We start from the raw sequence: 21,368 nt of genomic DNA, 5'->3' as shown, positions 1-21,368 counted from the left end.
CTGGCAGGTGGAGGAGATCGAGTGGTGGTCAGGAGCAACAGGCTGTTGTTGCTGGGAGCGGGCACTGGAGGGAGATGTACTCCCACGCAGGAGACCCTGCTCCCTGCACTGCCCCGTTCCTGCTGGAAGTGCCACCTGAGCACCATCACTTCCTCTCTGTACTCTGATGTGTATAATCAAGTGTGAAAGGAATATGACCTTTATGCTGCAGTGGCTAAGAGGCTCCATGTCTGGCTGGTGATGTGATGTTACCTGGCTGGGCAGGTCTCAGGTACGTGGCCAGAGTGGTGCACACATACCTGGTGCCCAGTGTGGATGTAAATCAAGTTAGGAGCAGTTGTGAATGTGTGCATCTCCCTACTTATACACAAAATGCCACTAGTCGAGGCTGTGGAGTAGGTGTGGGTGTCCTGTGTGCTGCAAATAGCTTCCCCCAGAATCCACTGAAGCTGGAAACCCCCAGGGACCCTGCCTGGAACAGAGTGTTGTGGGAGCTTTGCACCCTGCAGTGACCAGCTGCCTTTGTTGCCTTCTCTTTTCTTCTCTCATGCTGTGTGAAGTTGGGGCTGTGAAAACCCACGGCAAGGAATGCAAGAGAGCCACAGGAAGGAGAAAATCATAGTGGAAGGCAATTCCTGTCCAGCCTGGCAAGGGGAAGCTCCCCAGGGTGTTCTAGGTCAGATACTGTGACTTGAAGTCCTATTCACTGAAGAGAGGGAATGAGAAATGTCTCAAGGATCCCTTTTGTTTAGCAGCATATCATGTCGCCACAGAGCTGGGGATGTTGGCTGGGACAGACCCTTGGGCTGAAGCTGCTGCCACTGCAGGGCAGGTTTGTGTAGCTGTGGCCTCCAGTTGCCTGCTTGTCCCTCTGTCCTCAGGTTACGCTCCTGAAACCTGGTTTGTGTCGGCTGGTTGGCACTTGCGTTGGCTGCTCTGTGCCTGCAGGCTGTTCCCGTGCTGACTCATTACTTATCATTCCATGGATTATTCTTCATTGCTTTTATTCTTGTGGCAGCCTGAGGTTCCAGTTGAGATTGGAGGCTCCATGTTAGATGCAAAGAAGGGACTGTCCTCATGCCATATGGAGTCAGAAGTGACTGAATGTCATTCTGTAGGTGTGGGGACTGGAGAACAGACTGAGGGCAGGAAATCTTGAAAACCCTGAGATTGGAACTGATTTCTGCAAAGAATTGTGGGCAAGGGTTGCAAGATATCCCCTTGATCATTTTCAGGTCAAGATATCAGTTCCTTTGAACTTAGAGCTGTGATTCCTCTTGAGCTGTTACACACAGTGCTGGAGGTGCAGGACGGTGCAAGTGGAAGGTGGGACAGTCCCAGAGGAACCTCCTGGCCCAGCTGTCCCTGCCTGCAGGACAGCAAGGTGCTACTGCAGCCAAGGTGTTGGCACGGGACCCCTCTGCACGGCCACAGTGCCATTAGGCAGTAGTACACTTGGCCATTCAGTGGTCCATTTTCCTTCCTTTATGTAAGTTTCCAGTGGTTGCACACAAGGATTTCCAAATACACTGACAAGTGATTTTCCTCTATTACTCTCTTCCCCTTGCAAGCACCCCCCGGACTGATGCCCTCAGTAGCCCCATTATAAATGACACTGTCGTGCATAGGCTGTGGTGATGCAGCTCTGTCTCCTCTGACAGATGGACTGAGGATGATAAAATGGCTCTGCTCCAGACATCTCTGTCACTGCTGCTTGTGGGCCAAACAATTTAAAGGGTGGGGGAGAATGTTAAAAAGCATCTGCTTTCCATGGAAGACTTCAGCTTTTCATTGAATGAAGCCAAACCCAAGCATTTTGGCTTGGAAATGTTTGCTGTTGGGCTTCTTTTGAGCTGGAGCCTTCCTTGCTTGCTGCCCTGCTCCTTCTGTGTGGGCCTCCTTCCCACAGAACTGCATTTCCCACAAAGCATCCCTGTGACTCGGAGAGCAGAAGCTGTAACACATCAGGGAACTTGGATTTACCCGGGTTGTTTGTCAGTTTTGTGTTGAAATTTTTCTGCGTGGAAAAGAAGTCCCAATGTTTTCAGAGAAGCCTCAGACAAGAGCTGTGCTCCTGGTGACAGTGAGCAGAGACTTCTTTATCTGCTGGGGAGAGGTCTGTGTTGTGTTGCATCCCAGCTGTGGGCAGGGATGTTGCTGTGTTTGCGTGACACGGAGCTTTCCCACTCCCACCCACTGCTGTTCAGCGACGAATCCCTTCTCTCTGCTGTACCACTCTCAAAAGCTGGGCACATTTGAAATGTCCCCAGCCTCATTTTGCACAGGGCTTCAAGCTACTTTAAATAACCATCCTCAAAAAACAGGGAAGATTTCAAGTTGGACTTTTGCTGTGTGTTCATTCTCAGCTCATATATTTGCATCAAATCATGACTTGTCACTGAGAAGGTAACATGATCTAGGCACGTTTTTACCAGTCGGAGTTTCTGTAAAAAGGCTAAAATGAAAAGCCTTGTTTGCTTTGATGAGGATTTAGCTGTAATGGAAATGTCTTTTATTGGAAGATGTTTTTATTAGTTTTCATTCTTGTGTTTGCAGGGAACCAACAAAGAGATTTTCCCCCCTTTAAATTAGTATTAGACTGACACTCCTTGCTCCTTGCCTTCAATACTCTGTTGCAAAAACCAAGAGAACATTTCCTTCCTTCAGCCACCCACTAGCTCCCCTTGAGTAAAAAGAAATAGTATCATTTCTTACACCAAAAAATGCTACTTAAAAAAGCAGCAGAGCTTTCAGGCACACAGGATTTCTTCAGGTCTGTGATGAAAACAGTCCTAGAGTTAATTGCTGCTGCCCAGCCTTGGAGACTAAACTCCAAGAGGGATTTGTCTTTTGCTTTTTTTTCCCCCTCTCAAACATAATGTGCTCGAACAACATGTGGGACACAGGCCATGTTGTGTGGCTGATGGTTTTTTCTGTTTGTTGAAAGTTGCAAAGTGGTACAAAACAAGTTTGTTCTTCGTTGCAGCCAATTTCAGCCAGAGCTGAACAGGCTGTTCCCAGAGTCATCAAAACCTATGTAAACATGGCAGATTGACATTTCCGCTAACAGATGGTCCATGGGGGATTGCAGTAGAGCTGCCTGTTTCTTTCCACTTTTTTTGGTATTCACAAGATGCCTGCAAGAAGGTTTTCGAGTTTGCTCTGTGTGTGTGTCTGCATATGATGCTCGGATCTCTCTGATGGCAAATATGCATGCAGGCATCTCTAACAGGACACACATTTGGTGCATGTGTGCAGATTTGTGTAGGTTCAGTGCTGAAATTTGCTCAGTATTTGCTCAGTAACGTATGTTCCTTGGAAGAGGCACAGAAGCCATCAGTCAGGGATGTAGCTGCAGAAAGCCTTTCAGATGGCAGCAGAAGCAAATTGAACACGCTCCTTGAGCACTCGCATGTGGAGATATTCCTTATTGTGAGCTCTCTCTGATCGCTTGGTTGATTTCTCGCTATTAAAGCGTAGTTTAATGGTTGTCCACTTAGAAACAGAGCAATTAGGGAAGGCTTTTGACTCAGAATATATTGTTGAGGATTGCAGAGAGAGAAATGGAAAAGACACTGCCTCAAGCATCCACATCTAAATTAGCAAATGCTTGATAGTCACAGCACTGGGCTTGGACATCACTGTTCTGCAGGGTGTTGGCATATCAATGAGGTCTTTCACTATTTGTTTGCTAAAAATTTGCTCCTGAGGCAGCAGCAAAGCTCCTGTGACTTGGAGGTGGTGCTGGGATGTAACATAGCCCTGCCTTCCACAAGGTGTTGAGCCATTTGGGTGCCTGGGTGAGGGTGGACAGAGGGCTTGGGAGCAACTCTGGCTGCCCTTCAGCACACACGCAAGCGCTTCGGTGTCCTTCTGCCAGCCCTGGCAGCACAAGGTACCATTTGCTTCTTGCTAAATAGCTGACTTAGGAATGCCTGGCTCACATACAACATCTGGTCCTGTATTTCTACCTAATTTTCAGCCAGATGGACCGAGACACAAGGAGGTCAAATGACTCACCCAAGGTCAGGCTGATGTCAGAAATCTCCTCGCTGTCTCGGCTGGACTTGCACTACGTTAGCAGTTATTGGAATAGATTTGGCCTAAGGAGCAGCCACATATGCAGAGCAGGATCCTGGGCTTCTCCTGCTGGCAGTGAGCAGTTGAGGGTCAGTGGGTTTGAATAGACATCCAGTGTATCTTCACCCTACACAGCCATTGTGCTCACACCACCAGTATTCTGTGTGCATGTGTGCACTCACTGTTGTCAGATCAGGATTTTCTCCCCTTCTTCTTTGCATCAGCCTCTCTTTTACCCACACAACATGTAACATCTGTGGAACAAGGCCAGAGATAATGGGCCTGTGTGGTCCTTAAATCTGAGTGTGTGTGTATGTGTAGATGTATGTGAATACTAGCAAGGCTCAGCTCAGGTACATGCAGGACAGCCCAGTAAAATCAAAACCTGGAAAGAGAGTACTTTTCTGCCTGTGAACTAGTAGTCTGAGCTGTTAAATAACTTCAGCTCTTAAAGACACACATTTCCCATACACAGAGGTGTGCATTCAACAGTTTATTGCAAGGGGAAGCTGAAAGAACCCAGAACAAATTGCGTTCAGCCCATATAATTTAATTAGATCTACAAACAAGGTAACACTGGTTGCCCAGGGGATTTAAAGCTGAGCTAAGAATTGCTTGGTGGTCTGTTACAAAAAAAAAAAAAAATTAAAAAAAAATTAAGGCCCCCAGTTTTGTGCCTCTGTGTTGATGGGGAATGGCAGAGTGTTTTCCCAAGTCCTGGCTTGGTGCAGGAGCTCTTGTCTGTGCTGCAGAGCGAGTGGTTTAGCAGAATCTCCAGCTCTTACTGGAGCACACAAGGCAATGCCCACAGGTGAGGATCCTTCTCCATGCTGTGGAGCATTGCTTGTGCTGAAGCAAAGACTCTGGTATTCAGCTCCAGATTTCCCTGTCCCTTCCCAGCTCAGTGGTATTTTTCAGTAGGCTCGTTCTGCTCTGGGCTGTTGCAGCTTTGCAGGGAGCTGATTCCAGTGGACCTCTAAATGATATCTGTGCTATGATATACCTGTTGGCCTCACAATTTGAGAATCAGTGGAAAGCCCCTTATGCAACCAGTTGTGAACCATCTGGCATCTTTTATCCCTGTGCTCTGCATCAGCCCATGTAACAGCAATAAACCCAGTTCTAAGGCAGTGACTGTGTGAGTCCACTGCAGAGCATTTTTATTTTGATGCTATCAGAAGTGTCCTCCACGTTTATGGTATTTTCCCCACTTGCACTTTGCTTTTTCAAGCTGCTTCTCATTTCAGATGTATGAGGATAAGAATCTGTGTCTGTGATAACTGGATCTTTTCTCCTCCCACTTTTCCCCTGCAGTCTTCATGGAATAAATCAGCCAACCAGGCCTGGACCAACAGCATCACCAGATACGGGGACACCATCACCAAAGAGCCTCTCTCTGCTGTCAATGGGTCACTGAGGCTCCCTTCCAGCGCAGGGCAGAAGCTTCTCTTACAAGCCCTGGTTTATGATGCTGTGATGGTGGGTGTCTTTGTTGACTTGTGTGTTCTGATGTGGGTTTTCCATTTATGTCTCCATCTCCCTTTCTCCTTTTTGCAGCCCCTTTTTTGTGGGCTTGTTCTTCTGGGGTCAGAAGCTCGGTTGTCAGCAGGGTCGTGGCAGTCCTGGTTCTTGAGGATCTGGAGCCAGACACCAGCAGTCTGCTTGGAGTCTTTGCTGTGGCTGTGCAGCAATCAGCCCGAGTGAGTTAGGAGCTGCAGTGCTCAGCACAGTCATTAAGATCTACAGCATGCTTTCCTGACAGAGGGATTGCATTTTTGGCTGTAAAAGGAGTCAAAGATCAAGGGTTGATTTAAACTCCCTTCTCCAAATAGGACAGAGCAATCTTCACTGCACTTGTGTTCTTTATGTGGGTGCATAGGCTGGGAGGAAATCCTATTTCTGATATTGCATCATTGGAATAAATATGCACTCCTGTGTTTGGGAGAGTGTACAAGGATTGGGATGTTTTAGCAAAGCAAGCTGACACCTGCTCAGGCTGACTGTGTACCAGAAGATTTCTTTGGTTATTCTTTTAAAAAATTCATTCACCCCCCCAGCAAATACTTCTAAGTAACCTACCTATGTTTCCTTCCTAGACAGTGGTGTGAAAATCAATTATACACACGATGTAATTAAAATTGTGGATAGAGTTAAGACAGTGTTTTACAGCCCAATAACAGGGCAGCATTTACAGCACAGCTTACCCATCAGAGTTTGTCAACAAAAGAGAAAAGTGTTAAAATATGTAAATGATGCTCAAAATTGGCTTCAATGGAAAGCGCAAATTACACAGGAGATATCACTTCCATACTCTGAATTGTCTTCTTGCTGCTACATCACACTCAGCCCAGAATCTGAGCGTTGACTGCCTAGAGAGCTCTTTGTGAGCTTCTACAATAATTTGTCTGTTAAATTATTAAGTGATAATCTCACAAAATGACCTGCTTGTCAGCCAGATTTGTGGAGATCTGTAGCCCAAACTCCATTTAAGCACTGCAGAGCAGAACTTACTGTTTTCTTTCTGAATTAAAGTGCTTGAAATTACACACACTTTTGCAGGCTGTGACCAGGGCTTTAACAAACACACACTTTGTGATATGTAGCCAAAATTAAATGAGGACAGTGAAGGGAGCCCTGGTATCTATCTCAGAAGCCAGTTTCCTACAGTGATGCCCACTCAGCCTCTAGAAATCTGGCCCTTAATATGGAAACAGACTGGTGAGATTTGAAAATTGTGGTCTTTGACAGAGGCTTGGAGGAATGGTTGCTCCAGCCTGCCAAGAAACTGTGAGCAAATCACTTCACTCCCTTGGGACTTGCTTTCTCAAACGTAAAATAGAAATAATGATTCTAAGGTGATTTGAGTTGCTTGTTAAGACTTAAGCCCTGAGAAACATATCAAGATAATGCTTAATAGAGGCATGTGTACATCCCATTGCACTCAGTGGGATTAAAAATAAATATATTTCAGTGCTTGGTTTGGTCACCGCCTCAATTATCTGAATTTCACTTACTTTACCTTTTTTTTTTTTTTTAAATTTCCCCCGTGTTTGATAACAGAATGAGGCAAAGAAAAGCCACCTGCCAGCCAGCCTCCACCAAGTAGAGGCAGACGTCATTGTCCATTCTGATTTTTCAGCCTCTGACAGAGACTATGACTCCAAGCTGCACACCCTGGAGAGTGAAGAGACAGAAATCGAGGACCAGGAGCCTGAAGAGCTCCCCTTGGGAGAGCTGGCTCTTCCCATCTTTCCCAGTTCCCAGCAGGACACTGGCCAAGTGTTGGTAGACTGCATGGACAATTTGGAGACTCAGGCCCAGGCTGAGCTGCTCTGTACCGACACAAAGACTGACAAACCAGGGGCTGTTTGCACCCATGGGCTCACCAATGGCTTCCACAGGCATGGGGAAAGTCTGGATTCAGTGGAGAGTGGAGGTTCGGACTCCATCCAAGAAGGCAGGGGTGAGATGCAGCCAGGCAAGTGCCAGTTGCTATCCACGGCGCCTGAGGAGGCCCTGCTCTGTAGTAACTCTGGTTTAACCAGTCCGTCCTCAGCATCTGAGAACATGGTACATGTCCACAATCACAAAGAGTGAACTTATCTGATTTTAATCACAGCAGAGCTGAAGCACAAGGAGGGCCTGTCCCTGTGAGGTGCTGCCTGCCCTCGGCTCGCTGACCCCAGCAGGAGCTGGGCAGGTGCAGCATCTCATCAGAGGAGGGCTTGGACCTGTCAGCTCTACAGAGGCCTTCAGGAAGCCAGGTGGGTTGGTAAGGGCCTGTCTTCTTCCCGCTAAAGCTGATGAGGAACTGGGTGTTGGTGGGAGCAGGACTGAGCCGTCTGCCAAAGTCTGGTGTGGAACCACAATGGAACAGAGCCTTCTGCGCTAGGCTGGGGCTATCACTTCACCAGAGCCCTCGAGGTGACTGGCAAGATGTCGTTTAATGCTGGGAAGTGGCGAAGTGCACCGAGCAATCCTTCTCAACTGCCTCTTCCTCGGAGAGTGCCCAGGCATTGCCGACTGCCTGGCAGCATCGGGATGGATTCTGACACAAGAGTCCCGGGAGGGGGCGGAAGCCCTGGAAACAAAGGCAGTGAGCTGTAAGCACCAGCCTTTTCTGCCCTCCCGTGGTTAGAAGGATTACCAGGCTCTCTGTGTGCACTACCGCAGTAACTACTACTAGCAGGCTGATGTAGTGGCCTTTTATTACACACTCTACGAGTGCCTCTAGCAACTTGTACTATATAGAACCTTCTGCAGCGTCTGGGTCGTTTTACCAACCTGGGCTTTGTTTTATGTCGGTTCTTGTACCTAATATTTTAGGTACACATCTGTCCTTTTAATGTACAACATGTATTTTTATTTCCTTGGAACATCTTTATATTATTTAATTTTATAGAGTGAAATAGTGTGTGGTATAGAGTAGCATTTTTACTACGTCTCTCTTTCCTTATTTTTTCCTCCCTAACAACACAACTACCTCATGTCTGTTGGAGAAAAAAAAAAAAAAAGCAGCAGATCTACTCATTTGTTATAGTCCATTATAGGTTTTAACTTATTCTTATACTGCCTTTTTCTAAAGAATATGTTTGCACTGGTTGTTGACTCTTCTTTAACACATAGTGCTACAGATCTGATGTCTCTCTTGCTTTGTTTCTTTGACACCTTCCCTACAGCCAGAGAGTTAGGTTGTGTCTCTCTGTAGGACTGTTTTGCAGCAGCTGCCAAAGGAGACTGCTTTAGCTGGCAGGATGTCGATCCATCTTTCCTCAACAAGCTTATACTAACAAAGAGAAAGAAGAACCAGCAATTGCAAAAGTAACTTGTGATATTGGGGCCATGTATTTCTTTTCTCTTTTTTTGGGTGCCCGTGTGGAGACATCTCAGATGGTTTTGATTTACAGAGAGCAGCTCAGCCTTCTGTAAGCAGTGGACTTGCTGAAAGCTTTGGATGAGCAAGTGAAGTTTTCCAGTCACTTCTGATAGACCTGGCTGAAGTGCTTTTGGGTGGATTTTTTTCTGAAGAGCAGAGCACCACAAGAGCTTTAAAATGAAAATTCAATCTTTGGTCTCATACTAGTCAGTCTGGCTTGAAAACCATCCAGTGACTCTTCCTGCTGATGCTGTTTGCTTACTGCTGACATGTCTCTCAGCCTGGTCCTGCTAGGGGTAGACTTTTCTCTACTCTTTTTTAACCTTTGTCATGCTCCAGGCTTGCAGGGTTTGACTGCAAATGCTACAGATTGGACCAGCTGCTCAGAGGTAACAAGGATCAGTAATTCTGTTCATGGGTATTTGGTAAATGTTCTGCCTTCTTGGAGGATTCAGACATCTGACCATTTGTTTAAAAAGCGAAGAAAAAGATGCCCACCTTCCTCCTTTCTTACTAAAATTCTCCCCAGGGTATATGGGGAAACTGTGTGCCAACTTGAGATTCTGAAAAAGACCTTAGATTTTGTTTTTCATGGTGACTGCTGGGTGGAGGTACCACTGCCTGCAGCATGGAGAACTTTACTTCAGCAGCACCCTGCAACCCTTTTAGCTCCTAGCTCTTCAGCAGAGGAGAACCTCCAAGCCTCCATGTACCCTTATGGGAAGGATATTGGAGCTTTCACCTCTCCCCAAGTGGCAGGATCTCCTCCCAGTATGTCACACTGTTCTGGTAACTGGCTGTATTTCCAGTCATTGTGCTTGTTCTGTTTCTCCAGTTGTTGCTTGGTGTCTTGAGGAGTCTCAGAAATGTTGTTCCGTGCTCTGAATAGCCATGACTCTGGAATGCTGTGGGACAGAGACTGGAAATCAGTGCCAGTGAGCAGGCGAAGGCAGGAGTTGGTGTGTGTATGCTACTGGAGCAAGGAGCTAGAAAGGCAAGGAAACATAACTGGGCAGAGGAAGTGTGTAAATAACCTCCAGAACCCACTGCCACAAGACTTTGAAACTCATGGCTTAGCAGGGTTACAGGTAAGGCAGTGAAGTGTTATTGCAGGCAATAAGGGCAATTCCCAGTTCTCTGGGAGCGGATGCAGTCACAGAGGTACAGACCCTCCAGCTGGGAAATGTCAGGCACTCACTGTGGAGGGTCGGGGGACATTGTGCAGGTCCCAGTTAGTTCCATGAAGAGTCCTTGCTCTTCCTCAGTGACAGAACAGGTGCTGCACAAGCCACATTGCCACTGCTGGTGTGCAGAAAAGGAGGGTGGCACTTCTTGAGAAAGCTCACTCCAAGGGAACCCCTGGTCACTTCTTCCACCTCCCAAACCAAGTCACCCACCCTCAAGTGTGCTGAAGGACCGCTCCTGCTGAGCCTCCTGGCTGTCAGAGGGCTGTGCCAGGAGGAGTTTGGCCAGCAGTGGGTATGACCAGGGCACCAGAGTTCTTCCAGCTCCGTGTCTGGACAGTGTATCTGGGGCAGGTCATGAACCTTTCCATCCAGGGGGATGGAAGGGGATGGAGGCTTAGTCCGGTGGCTGATGTAGGAGGGTGCCACAGTTTTGGGGCACTCCCTTGTACATGCACCCCCTGCTTTGCCTGTACAGACTTCAGCAATCCTACAGCCCTGAGCTGAGCGACCTAAAAGCTGTCCCCGCCTGTCACTGAAGCCAGCACAAGCAGCACAGTGGGGCACCATTCCCCTGGATCACTTCAGGCCAACCACCAAACCACCACAGTAGTTACAGGCTCAGAGAGCTTTGGGGAGATGCAGCAGAGCACAAACAATTTTGTTTACACGTCCCCAAAACACTTTTGTCACCTTATGCTGAGGCTTGTTCTGATCTCGTTACACTTCACCAAACTGTACCAGGGTGTGAAGCTGGCAGTGTTTGAATGTCCAGGAACTGTCGTGGCCATGGGCTGGTAGGCCAGACCTGAGATGCAGAAATCCTGGCAGTTCCCTTGGAGCCAAGAGGTCACCACTGAGCAGCAGCACCAAACCTGTCCCTGGACGAACGTGTCCACAGAGAGTGCTGGGTGTCCTTGTCCAGCTCAGCTGCACCCCAGGTCCCCCTTGCCCTGAACGTGCAGGGACCTTTCAGTCTCAGCTGGAAGTGAATCAAAGAAGACAAACAATACACATTTAATGTGTAAAGCTGAAACAACCAGTGCATATATTTTTTTATCATGAAATAAGTAGCTTTCTTGCAGATTTCTCACAGGCACACAAACTGTTGATATCTTTAATTACCCATCATGCTTAATATTTGTTCCTGCACAACAGGTTCCTTTCTGCCTTTTCTTCCTTTCAGTAACACTAAAGATTATTGCTGTTCAACTTTTTTGCTGGTGTATATTGCTTTACATTGTTAAAATGTCAGGTTTGTCTCACTGGCATAATTTTCTAGTATTAATGTTACTGTTTGGCTACACAACTGTATATTCCCCATGCTGCTGTGAGAGTCACAATTCTCATCCTTTTATTTCTTTTCATTTCTTATTATATGAAACATGCAACTCAGATAAAAACCTCTATCAGCCTTTTGTTGATTTGATTTCTTACTTAACAGGCAGCAAAGTTCTGGTTTAAATAGTTCAAGTGAGATAACTTCTAATTTAGAGTTTGAGAATTTTTTTACATTACTAGCTAACAATCAGCCCATTAAATACGCTGTGTAAGAAAACAACCATTTTACTAGAACACTGTATATGGGTTTGATCTCATTAGTAATAGGTGTTTTGAAGGAATCATTGTGTCTTTTCTAATCAGTACTTTTGTTAGAAAAGTAGTGTTTAGCCAGCAGAAATCTACCATCTACTTCTGTTACTGCATTCCCTTGCTTGTATTTTCAAGCTAAATTTCATTTCTGGACAGTGCATAAAGATGTGTAACCAGAACTTGATCTTGTTTGAAGGTTGTGTCTGTGTTTGGTTCCATGCTGTACTTTATTATAACTTTCTTTCTTCAGAGACTGTTGTTATTCCACAAATACTCTTTAGTGTTAAAGTGTAAGAAGACATTGTCCTTATATTCCTTAACTAATGGGTTATTAATAAAATGTTTTAAAAAAAGAGTGGAATTTGTCTCACAATTCAGTCTGTTCCAGCTGTGCCAGGCTGTACCTTGCCAGCAGAAGCAGTGGTGGGAGCAGAATGCAGGATTCATGCTCACACCAGTTCAGTACCAGAGCTCATCACTGTGAAGTTGAGATTGTGAGGTGATAGTGGGTACCTGGTTCCTTAGGGATTCTTCTGGAATTTCAGACATGAGCAGAGTTTGTATTCATTAGGCATTTCTGGATGCTTGCTCCTTTCTCAGTTTTGAACTGATTCCTATAAAAAAAAAATTCATCCAGTTTCATGCTTCATCTTGCTGGGGAATTTTTTAATGGGAAAAATAAGTGGAGGCATCTTAGCAGATGAGTGGTGAGACTTCTCTTGGATGGCAGACTGGGCTGAGCATTCGATGGCTTGTGTCCAGCGAGATTGACGAGAGGATACCTGCCAGTGCCCAAGGACACACCATTAACCTCCTGTGCATCTCCCTTCTTTCCTGGGATGCATTCCCTACTTCAGTACATATCTTCCATTATTACTTTATGCTGCCACAACTACAGAGCCATAAAATCTCATTTTATCTGCATTACAGAGGTAATAAATCTGCACTTAGCACAGTGTCCTCTGATAGTGGTTGAAGGGAACTCTGTCAGACTGTGTAGCTCTGATGAGTCTTTCTCCTAATGATAGGTAACCCCACAAACAAGCAAGGAAGGATTTTGGAGGGGGTGATGGGTGACTGCAAATCACTCTTCCAGCTCCTAGTTTACAGCATAGGATGCTGGTTGGAGGCTGCTGAGAGGAGACATGGTGGGATGGAATGGATGGCAGAGATAGATGGACATGGCTGTTACAGGAGAGAAGTGAAGAGCAAAGTGTCTGGTTGTGTTTCTTTCTCTTCCCAACCTTTATCACCCCGATATACTGTGCAAGGATGCAGCTGGAAATACCACTACAGTGGGCTTGGGTTTCTCGTGGTCTCAGGTAATTCAGTGAGTTACAATTGCCTGGTGCAGAGTGTGGCCCAGCTCAGCCCTCTGGAACACGGCACAGCACAAGACAATGGGATGTGTAATGCAGAGAGGTGGCCAGGGTTGTGTCACAGAACCTCAAGAGACACAGAGAAAAGAGTTTCTGCTGGGGCAACAGCTTCCAGAAGCAGGTCCCAGGGTTGTCCCACCACTGCTGGCATGGCTTTGGGCTCAGTGCCTCAAAGTGGGTGCCACGATTTTGGCTCCTGCTCCCTGTTGCTCACTGACCGTGAAACAGATGCTAAAACCCTGCATGTATGTATGTAAGGGAAAAGCTCCCAGGCTGTTAGCAGGCAGGCTAACCACAATTACGTATAGAATAATAAATTGAGTGAATTCAGACAAGTTAATCTCCCCCTTCATCCGCTGAAACTACTAATGGTGTCTTGGGGACCTCCGTTTGCAGTTAATTGGTGTAAATCAGGAGCACGACTGGAGCTGATGGAAATTTGCTGTGCAAGGACTGAGGGGTGAGTGATGCCCTCTGAGGGCAGCTCTCCTGGAGGATAACCTTGTGGAGAGGAAGGGCAGATGGACAGACAGATCCTGTGCCCCTCAGCAGCAAGGGGGATGGAGAAATGGACCCATCGACTGCTCTACAGGAAAGGGTTTGGAGCCTCAGTTTGGGCTGGACACCGTCCCTCCTGTAATCCTGCTGCTTTTCCAAAGGCTCCAATTTCTGCTCGCAGTGTGATAAGCAAATTCCTGCCTCCAGTACAAAGCAACTTTTCTAAGCCCTCATGCTTACAGAGCATAGAAAAACGTGAGTGCTCTGAATTCCTGCTCTTAGGTGGCTCCAAAAGCCCCAAACCTGCCTTTTCCCTAAAAGATCTCATGGCTTTTCACACAAGTCCTATTGTTTGGCAGCAGTGGATCATTTCTGAATGTGCCACAAGTGCTTCACCAGTGTCATTTACAAGATGTGGGGATGAACTTGGTAACAGCCTAAACATGTACCTACCTCCCCCAGCCCCTGGGTCCTGCCAGGGCACTCGGCAGCAAAAGCGCACAAAATCTGTGGTTCACAGGGAAAAGAGCCCTGTAAAGCACACAGTGCTTAATTTCTCTTGGAATTACTAGTTCCCACAAGCCATCCTCAGTGTTAGTGGCCACAAGTCCATGATGGCTTCAAGCGTTACAGAAACGCTGATGGGGCCCCATGGCAGGAGCCAGGGAGTCGGAGCAAGAGCACGGCTGCTGCCAAAAGGTCAGGGACAGTGCAGAAATTCAAATGTTACCAAGAGGCTGGCGGAGCCAGAGCAAATTCTTCCCCAGCTGAAAGCAACTTCGTACAGCTCAGCCCTCCACTAAATGAAGGAAGCTTTAATGTGGAGCAGATGTAGTGATGTCTTCTTTCCCCATTAGCTGACTCCAACACACTCAGGGTGCACCATCCAAGGGAGCCTCGCATTGCTCCTCTTCACAAGGGATTCTTCACCAGATTTCTGGGAATGGTTACAGGGTTTAGTAACCTGGTCCACAAAATCTGGTTTTAGTCTGAGGAAAGAAATTAGTTAGGATCGACTTTTATTTCATTTTAGTTCTTTTTTTGCCAAGCAAACACCACAAAACACGGAGCTGTCCTTGCAGAGATGGCTTTTACTGCTGACAGTGATGATACAAGTTATGTTTGTGGAGAACATGGGCCAAGGCACAGGGTAGGATCAGTTGGAAGGCACAAAATATTGTGTGGGTGCTGGGGCTGAGAGCCAGGTAAGGACACGTTATCCTCATTTCATGCCAGGAGGGCAGACAAATAATCCTGCTGTGGCAGGATTTAGGAGCAGACTCATCCCTTACTGGGTCCTTCCTCATGGGGACTCTTCCAGAGTGAGCAAGCTGGTCCAACACCTGCATTACTGACTCGGGTAAGTCACTTTAGGATAGCATTAAAATAAGGAGCACAGAGGGGGGATAAGCCCAGCTCAGAAGAGCTCCTGCGAGGTTGCCCCAGTGAGGGGAGACAGGTGAGGGAAAGCCCCCGATGTTCCCAGTAATCCCTGGAGCTCTCTGAAGAGAGCCCCGGGAAGTGAAACCGGTGAGGGGAGATCAGTGAGAGGAGACCCTTGAGGGGACTCTGGTGAGGGAGACACACAAGGGGAGACCTACGACGGGAGACTCCTGAACCGGCTCCGGTGAGGGGGTAGCCCCGTGAGGTGGCACTGGTGAGAGGAGCCCTGTGAAGGAAGCCCCGTGAAGTGGCACCAGTGAGGGGAGACCCATGAGGGGGGTCTGAATAGAGGGCTCCTGTGAGGGGAGAAACGTGAAGGGGCTCTGGTGAGCAAGACACAAGGGGGAGATCTGTGAAGCTGGACCCGTGAGTGGGTTTTGAGAGGTGCTCTGTGACGGGAGCTCTGTGACGGGAGCCCCGTGAGGGGGTTCCGGTGAAGGCAGACCCCTGAGGATCCCTGCACACTCCTCGCGGGTCCCGGGCGCGGAGTGCCCCCTCACGGGGCCGCCCCTCAGCCCGGCCGGCGCTGCCGGCGCCCCGGCGAATGCGCAAGATGGCGCAAGGCGCTGCCCGCCCCCCGCCCGCCGGCGGCCCCGCTCCCTCAGCGCCGCCCCCCGCCCGCCAGGCGCGGCGGCGTGTTCGCGCCGAGGGCAGCACCGCTGAGAGCCGCTTTCCCCCTTTTTTCCCCTTTCCTTCCCCCCCCCCCCCCTGCCCCGCAGCTGGGGGTGGTTCTCGCCTGGCCGCCCTCCCTTGTCCCCTCCCTCCCTGCCGGCGGGCTGCTCCGTCCCCGTGGGGCGCAGGGAGGCGAGCGTGCCTGCCCGGGATGCCATGGCTCCGCCGGGCTCCGCGCTGCCCGCCTGTCTGCTGGGGTTACTGCTCCTTGTCTGCCGCGGAGGTAAGAGCCGGGCTGGCCTGGGGCAGCGGGCGGGGGGGCGGACACGGACCTGCCGCCGCCGCGCCCGGCACCGGCGCCGCTCCCCGCCGCCCTCGCCCCGCGGCCGCTCCGTCCGTCCGTCTGTCTGTCCTTCCAGCACTTCGCGTCCCCTCATCACCCCCGAAGTGGCCGCGGCATTGCTTGTCCTCAGTCCCCTTGTTCCTCCCCATCCCCGCCGCCGGTCCCGGTTCGCCTCGCTCGTCCGCGTTCACTCGCAGCCCCGCTCTCAGCCCGTCCCCGTGGCCCCGGGCCGCCGCGGGCGCTGAACGGGGCCGAACAGCTCCGCATGTGTCCGCCGGTGCGGCGTGGGGGTCCCTGCGGGTCAGCAACCCTCGGCGGGAACAGGGCGCGTACCCCCGGGAGGGCGAGCGGGAGACGTGCTTGGGGCTGCGGAGTTCCGCACCAGCCCATCCAGCGCCTTCACCCGCAGAGATCCCGAAGTGTTCCCTGGGAGCTGTGCTTCCAGTTGGAAACCCCTTGTGCGGGGGGCTCTAGGGAAGGACGGTGGTGTTTGTGGAGCTCGAGCCCGCACCGCTAGCTCTGGGGAGGGATGTGATGGCTGCCGGGGCAGTGGCGTGGCTGGGCATCCAGCCGTTCCCGGATCCTAAGAGCTGGCATCGTCACCGCGGTGGGAGCGGGAGGCAGCGCCCGACGGACGCGTCGCGTTCGTCAGCAAAGGCGATAGCGACAGAGAAGAGATGTTGGGAGACAAGTTGCAGGGATGAGGGCGAGCAACTTCAGACCTGCAAGTATATTGTGCTCTCCTGTAATGCCAACTCTGTCCACATTGGTAACGCAGTCCACCGAACCAGGGCCGAACTACAGAACATCAAAGGGAGCTTTCCCTGGACCTACTGTGCACGTGTCCTGCTGATAAATGGCAGGGTTTTTCTTCTGCTGGTGATGCTACTTAAGCATAGGTCTAATCTGAGAAAGATGCTGTTCTGCAGCAAAATATTCGTGTGGATTCTGTTCTTGTGTCTCTTAATAGCCTTACAGATAAGGAAAAGTAGGAGCTGAGCAACCTGGGCTAGTGGAAGGTGTCCCTGCCTATGTCGGGGGGGGGGGGGGGTTGGAACGAGATGGTCTTTAAAGTCCCTTCCAACCCAAACCATTATGTGATTATTTTATGAATTGCTAAAAAAAGACAACCTGTAAGCAGCCCAGCATGGTCAGAGGGAGAAAAGTGTGTGTTAGATTTATCAAAGATTAGCTGCTGGGGTGTTTAGGAAGCAAGGCTGTGGGTTAGTAGTATCATAAATCTCGCCACGTGGTCCGTAGCAGACGCGCGAGGAGGAGAAGCCAGTGTAACTCACACAAAATAGAAGTGACCTGTAAAGTGGATGTAATGAAGCAGGTCTTGTTACTATGTTGAGATTCCTGCGTAGTACAATGAGGATGGTTTAAAAAGTACTTTTTTTTTTTTTTTTTTTCCTGGAGGGAGGGAGGCAAGGAAACGAAGTGAATACTTGAAAGCAGAACTTTAGCAAGTTGAATTTGTGTCTAGGTTTTCGCCTGCTGCTGTCCAAATTGCCTTGTGTGTTTGTTTGTGCTGCGCCTTAGCGGGTCAGCGGCTCCTGACTTTGAGGTGTGTTTTGCTGGCCCCGCTGAGGAGTGTTTGGCTACATTGTCAAAGTTTTTTGGTTCCGAGGGTTTTTTCCCCCCTTCAGTGGATTTATGCGCTCTCGACGTGGTTAACAGCGAGGTAACGTGTTTGTGCTCTCTGCTGTGTTTAATAAACCCTCCCGCGTCGGTGTCAATCAGCGCCGGAGCAGCCTCGCCGCGGGGACGGATGCTGTGTCGGAGCAGTGCCGTGCTGTGCGGGACACGATGCTCCACTCCCAGCCCTGTGGTTTTCAAACTCCCCAAAATGCTGGTCTGGCGACTGTGAACCAGGCACTGGGAGCTGCTGGTCAGCATGCTGGAGTGGGCTCAGCAGCGAGACAGTATTTTCTTTCTTTTTTTTTTTTTTTTAAATTTCCTGGATCTCTTTGTTCTGTGTGGTGGACAGCTTTTGTCTGTTATTGCTGAGCCCGGCATTCAAAGACAGGCATAGGATACGAGAGGCTCCCCGGCTCTGCTCAGTAACAGCCTTGGAATTAAACATCGTCATTTATATTTAAGTAGGCTTAACTTCTAAATTATTGAAGCTATAAGCTTTCACTAATTTCTACTCTGTATGGCTTTGTTGTCTTTTTTTCAGACGCAAGAAAAGGATTGCTTTCTCCTAAATTGCTGTAATACCCTGTCTTTTTTCTTAATATACATAGAGAGTATCAGGTATCATTTCCCCGAGTAACACTCAGAGACTGTGTATGAAATTCAAGCCCACGTTTGGGCTTCGTCTCTCTCAGGGGTTCAACAGGAGAATCTCAGGACGTGATTTTCCCGCGTGGAGGCAGCAGGCAGCCCATGAAATGGGGCAGGCATCTCACAGCCATATCTGTGTGCACCGCGTTTGGGACCTGTGCTCGGTGCGATGCTGGTGTAGGGTTGTGAGTGCAGCCACCCGTACCCGTGGTACTCAAGTGCCTGCTGGGGCCATCATGGTGCCAAAAGTAAACTTTGGAAGCGTATAAAGCAAGCTGAGAGGGGGGGCAACAGGACAGGTTGCTCTCCTTCTGATCTGCCCCACCACTCCCTGGAAAGGGAGTCAGAAATACTAAGCTAGTGTAATTGTGCCTCTTCTTGTTACCTGCCAGGCTCTGGATCTTGCACAGACCCAGTTCCCATGTTCACTTAGGAGCTGGCAGAGGGTTCCAGGGGAGAGGATCTGGGCAGAGGGTCCCAGATCCAGGACTCCAGCCTGGTTCCCCACTCCCCTCCATCCTTTTCAATTCCAGTTTTGGCACATGTGCTGTCAGCCTGGCATGGGCTAGCGTGGAGCAGCTCAGCAGCAGCACTGCCCGTCAGAGAGCTGCAAAACTACTCTCATTTTATGTGTGCAAATGAGAAAGTCTCTCTCCCTCTTTTCTGGGTGCCTGAACTTTTTTATTTCTGATTTCCTTGTTTCTCAAAGGTCCTGTGTCACAGCATGTGAAGTGCCAAGCAGTGACCCAATACAGTGCCAGTCCCTTGCTTCACCGACCCTTAGACTCTGCTCGAAACCCATGGGATGAGCAGACCATGTGCTTCATTTTGCAGCCTGCAGCAGATCTGGGACAGATCAGATGCTTTTTTCTCTGTCCCTTTCTCTGTCCCTTTTCCCCCCAATATTTCTTGCTTTGCACTTCTGGGCTTCTGGCTCTGGATATTTTCCTTCTATTTAAATAACTAAACAATGCAAGAATCTCCCTCTGCAGATTAAGAATTCCCATTTAAATCAATCAAGTAACATTAGTCAGAAACAGGAATAGTCCATTCAAAATTACTTTGAAATCACAAACTTATTTGAACTTTAGTGGAGCTTTTAGTTTTACAGAGTTTAGAAACTAATAAATTATGTAGCAGGGCTCATGAAAATCTACCCGAGTCTGCTTATCCAAAAGAATATCCAACATTTTGGTTTTGCAAGAAAATAAAAATAATTGTTTACACATGTTCAGGAGTCATTGGCAAGCATATAAAACTGATGGTTAAGGAGGCGAACATGTCAATAATTGCATTTTAAGAGACGAGAGAGGCAAATAGACGAGTGTATGAGGAAAGCACAGAGCACACTGATCTGGCCTTGCTATTATATCAGATGTCACTGTTGCATCACACCCTCCACTCGAGAGCAGCCCAGTCACTTAATAACCCAGACCTGCTCTGCGTTGGTAATTTAAAACCAGTTTCAGAGTAGAGTCAAGGATTTGCTGCCTGGTTTTTTTGTTGTTCTTGCACATGAAATTGTGTTGATGAAGCTGATGGCAAGTCAGGGGATGCAGGTTGTGGTGAATGGTTCTGCTGAGCTGTGAAGATGCTTTTGCAAAAGGGTCGTTGCTGCTGAAACCTGAGAGTACATGAAAGGGGAGAGAAGAGCTCATGTTTCAAGACACTGGTTTTGGAGCGAGCAGGGATCCATGCAGTGCTTGGTTCCTTGCGAAGAACAAGGAGATGCTATCCTCCATCCTGAATTTCAGGGTGGGAGGTGGTAAGGCGGAGGGGATGGTGGGGAGCAGAGAGTGCTGAGTTTGCTTTGAATCCCCTGGATGCAATTAAGAGTTTCAAAGTTTTTCATGTGCACACTAACTTCTCCTCCTGCAGAAAGACCTTTCCTTCCCTTTCCTTGGATGCCATCCCTGCCTGCCAGAATTCAAGATGAAATTCAAGGGCTTGGTGGCAGGGCTGTGCTGGCTGGTGGGGTTTGGCGCTGTGATGCCAAGGCGCTCTTTTGGCAGCCTTGTGCCATCATCCCAGCCACCATCTCTGATCCACGGGCACTATCACTCACCACTTGGGCAGTCCATTTCCTGCTGGGTCTGTGCAAGGGCCCGGCTGTGGGTACAGCTACCTCCCTGATGCTTTCCTGCAGGGTCAGGGAATGAAACTGGCTGTTCCCCTGTTCTACGTTAGAGCAGCCTTAGGAGCTGAAGCCTGGAGGGACCCTGGCTCTGGCACAGCATTTCCCATCTTGGCTGTGCCTTCGCTCTCTGTTTGTGTGCGGTTGTTTCCTGCTCTGTGTTTGTGTCACTGATGCCCTCTGAGGTGAGGCTGTGATCTGGTCAGGGCTGTGAAACGTGGGGAGTGCAAATAACAGCACATCCTATGCTCAGCTTGCTGCCATGCTCTTGGGATGCCTCACTGTGGATGGAGCTACTGTGGGTAATTAGCTCAGGAAAGGTCTTTGCCCTTTCCAGCTATACCAACAGGTTTTATCCTGCTTTCTTTAGAGATGGGGGAACCCACAAGGACTTGGAGCTTGTCCTAGAAAGGCTCTTTGTGCTGTGAATGCTTCCAGCTTCCACAGTGTTCAACAAGTGACCTCCTGGGATTTGCTCGGTCTGGTCTCAAACATTTGAAAATTATTTGGGGCAACTTCTTTGGCTCTTCAGCTCTTTGCCTTCCTCAGCTAAAATCTGTGTCCTCAGTGAGGGCAGTGAGGCTGGCTGTTTTTGGGTTCTCTGTCAGGTGGCTGAGAGGTTGTGTTATCCCTGTCAGAGACCTCCTGCAGTCGTTTAACTAGTGGATGTGGTTTATGCTCTCTGATGGAAAAATCGCTTTATATAACCTCCCGTCCAAAAGGAAAGGGAATAAAAAAATCTGAGCTAGTAAACTTTACTGCCAGCAAGATGTGGGGCCTGTTACAGCCTATTCTCCTCTTCTTTAAATGTAAATTTTCTGGATGCCCTAAAGAGCCAATTTGCACTTTACTGCAGTGCAGTGCTTTCTCCTTAGGGTCTGGGTCAGCCTCAAGGAGATTTAAGAGGACACCAGCTGGATTTTTAGGCTGCCAATTT

At 48.8% G+C, this 21,368-nt stretch overlaps 2 protein-coding genes across 6 annotated transcripts in view; both read left to right on the top strand.

Annotated features, from left to right (window-relative positions):
* IGDCC4 (immunoglobulin superfamily DCC subclass member 4) overlaps nt 1-12,088 on the top strand; it is an 88,865-nt gene extending 76,777 nt beyond the window's left edge. For all 4 annotated transcript variants that reach the window (XM_039557784.1, XM_039557785.1, XM_039557786.1 and 1 more), the window contains 2 exons: nt 5,395-5,559; nt 7,141-12,088. In XM_039557784.1, coding sequence (XP_039413718.1) covers nt 5,395-5,559; nt 7,141-7,677 — 702 coding nt within the window. In that variant the 3' untranslated portion in view covers nt 7,678-12,088. The remainder of the gene's footprint in view (nt 1-5,394; nt 5,560-7,140) is intronic.
* Nucleotides 12,089-15,742: 3,654 nt separating this feature from the next.
* Nucleotides 15,743-21,368, top strand: part of IGDCC3 (immunoglobulin superfamily DCC subclass member 3) — a 102,472-nt gene continuing 96,846 nt past the window's right edge. Inside the window, exon 1 of one of the 2 annotated variants that reach the window (XM_039557894.1) lies at nt 15,743-15,948. In XM_039557894.1, the coding sequence (XP_039413828.1) occupies nt 15,882-15,948 (67 nt within the window). In that variant the 5' untranslated portion in view covers nt 15,743-15,881. The remainder of the gene's footprint in view (nt 15,949-21,368) is intronic. The other variant, XM_039557895.1, reaches the window with a different exon arrangement.

The sequence above is a fragment of the Corvus cornix genome, chromosome 10, assembly GCF_000738735.6.
Source record: "Corvus cornix cornix isolate S_Up_H32 chromosome 10, ASM73873v5, whole genome shotgun sequence".
Taxonomy (NCBI): Eukaryota; Metazoa; Chordata; class Aves; order Passeriformes; family Corvidae; genus Corvus; species Corvus cornix.
The sequence above is the reverse complement of the archived record's forward strand: the minus strand, read 5'-3'. Positions and strand labels throughout refer to the sequence as shown.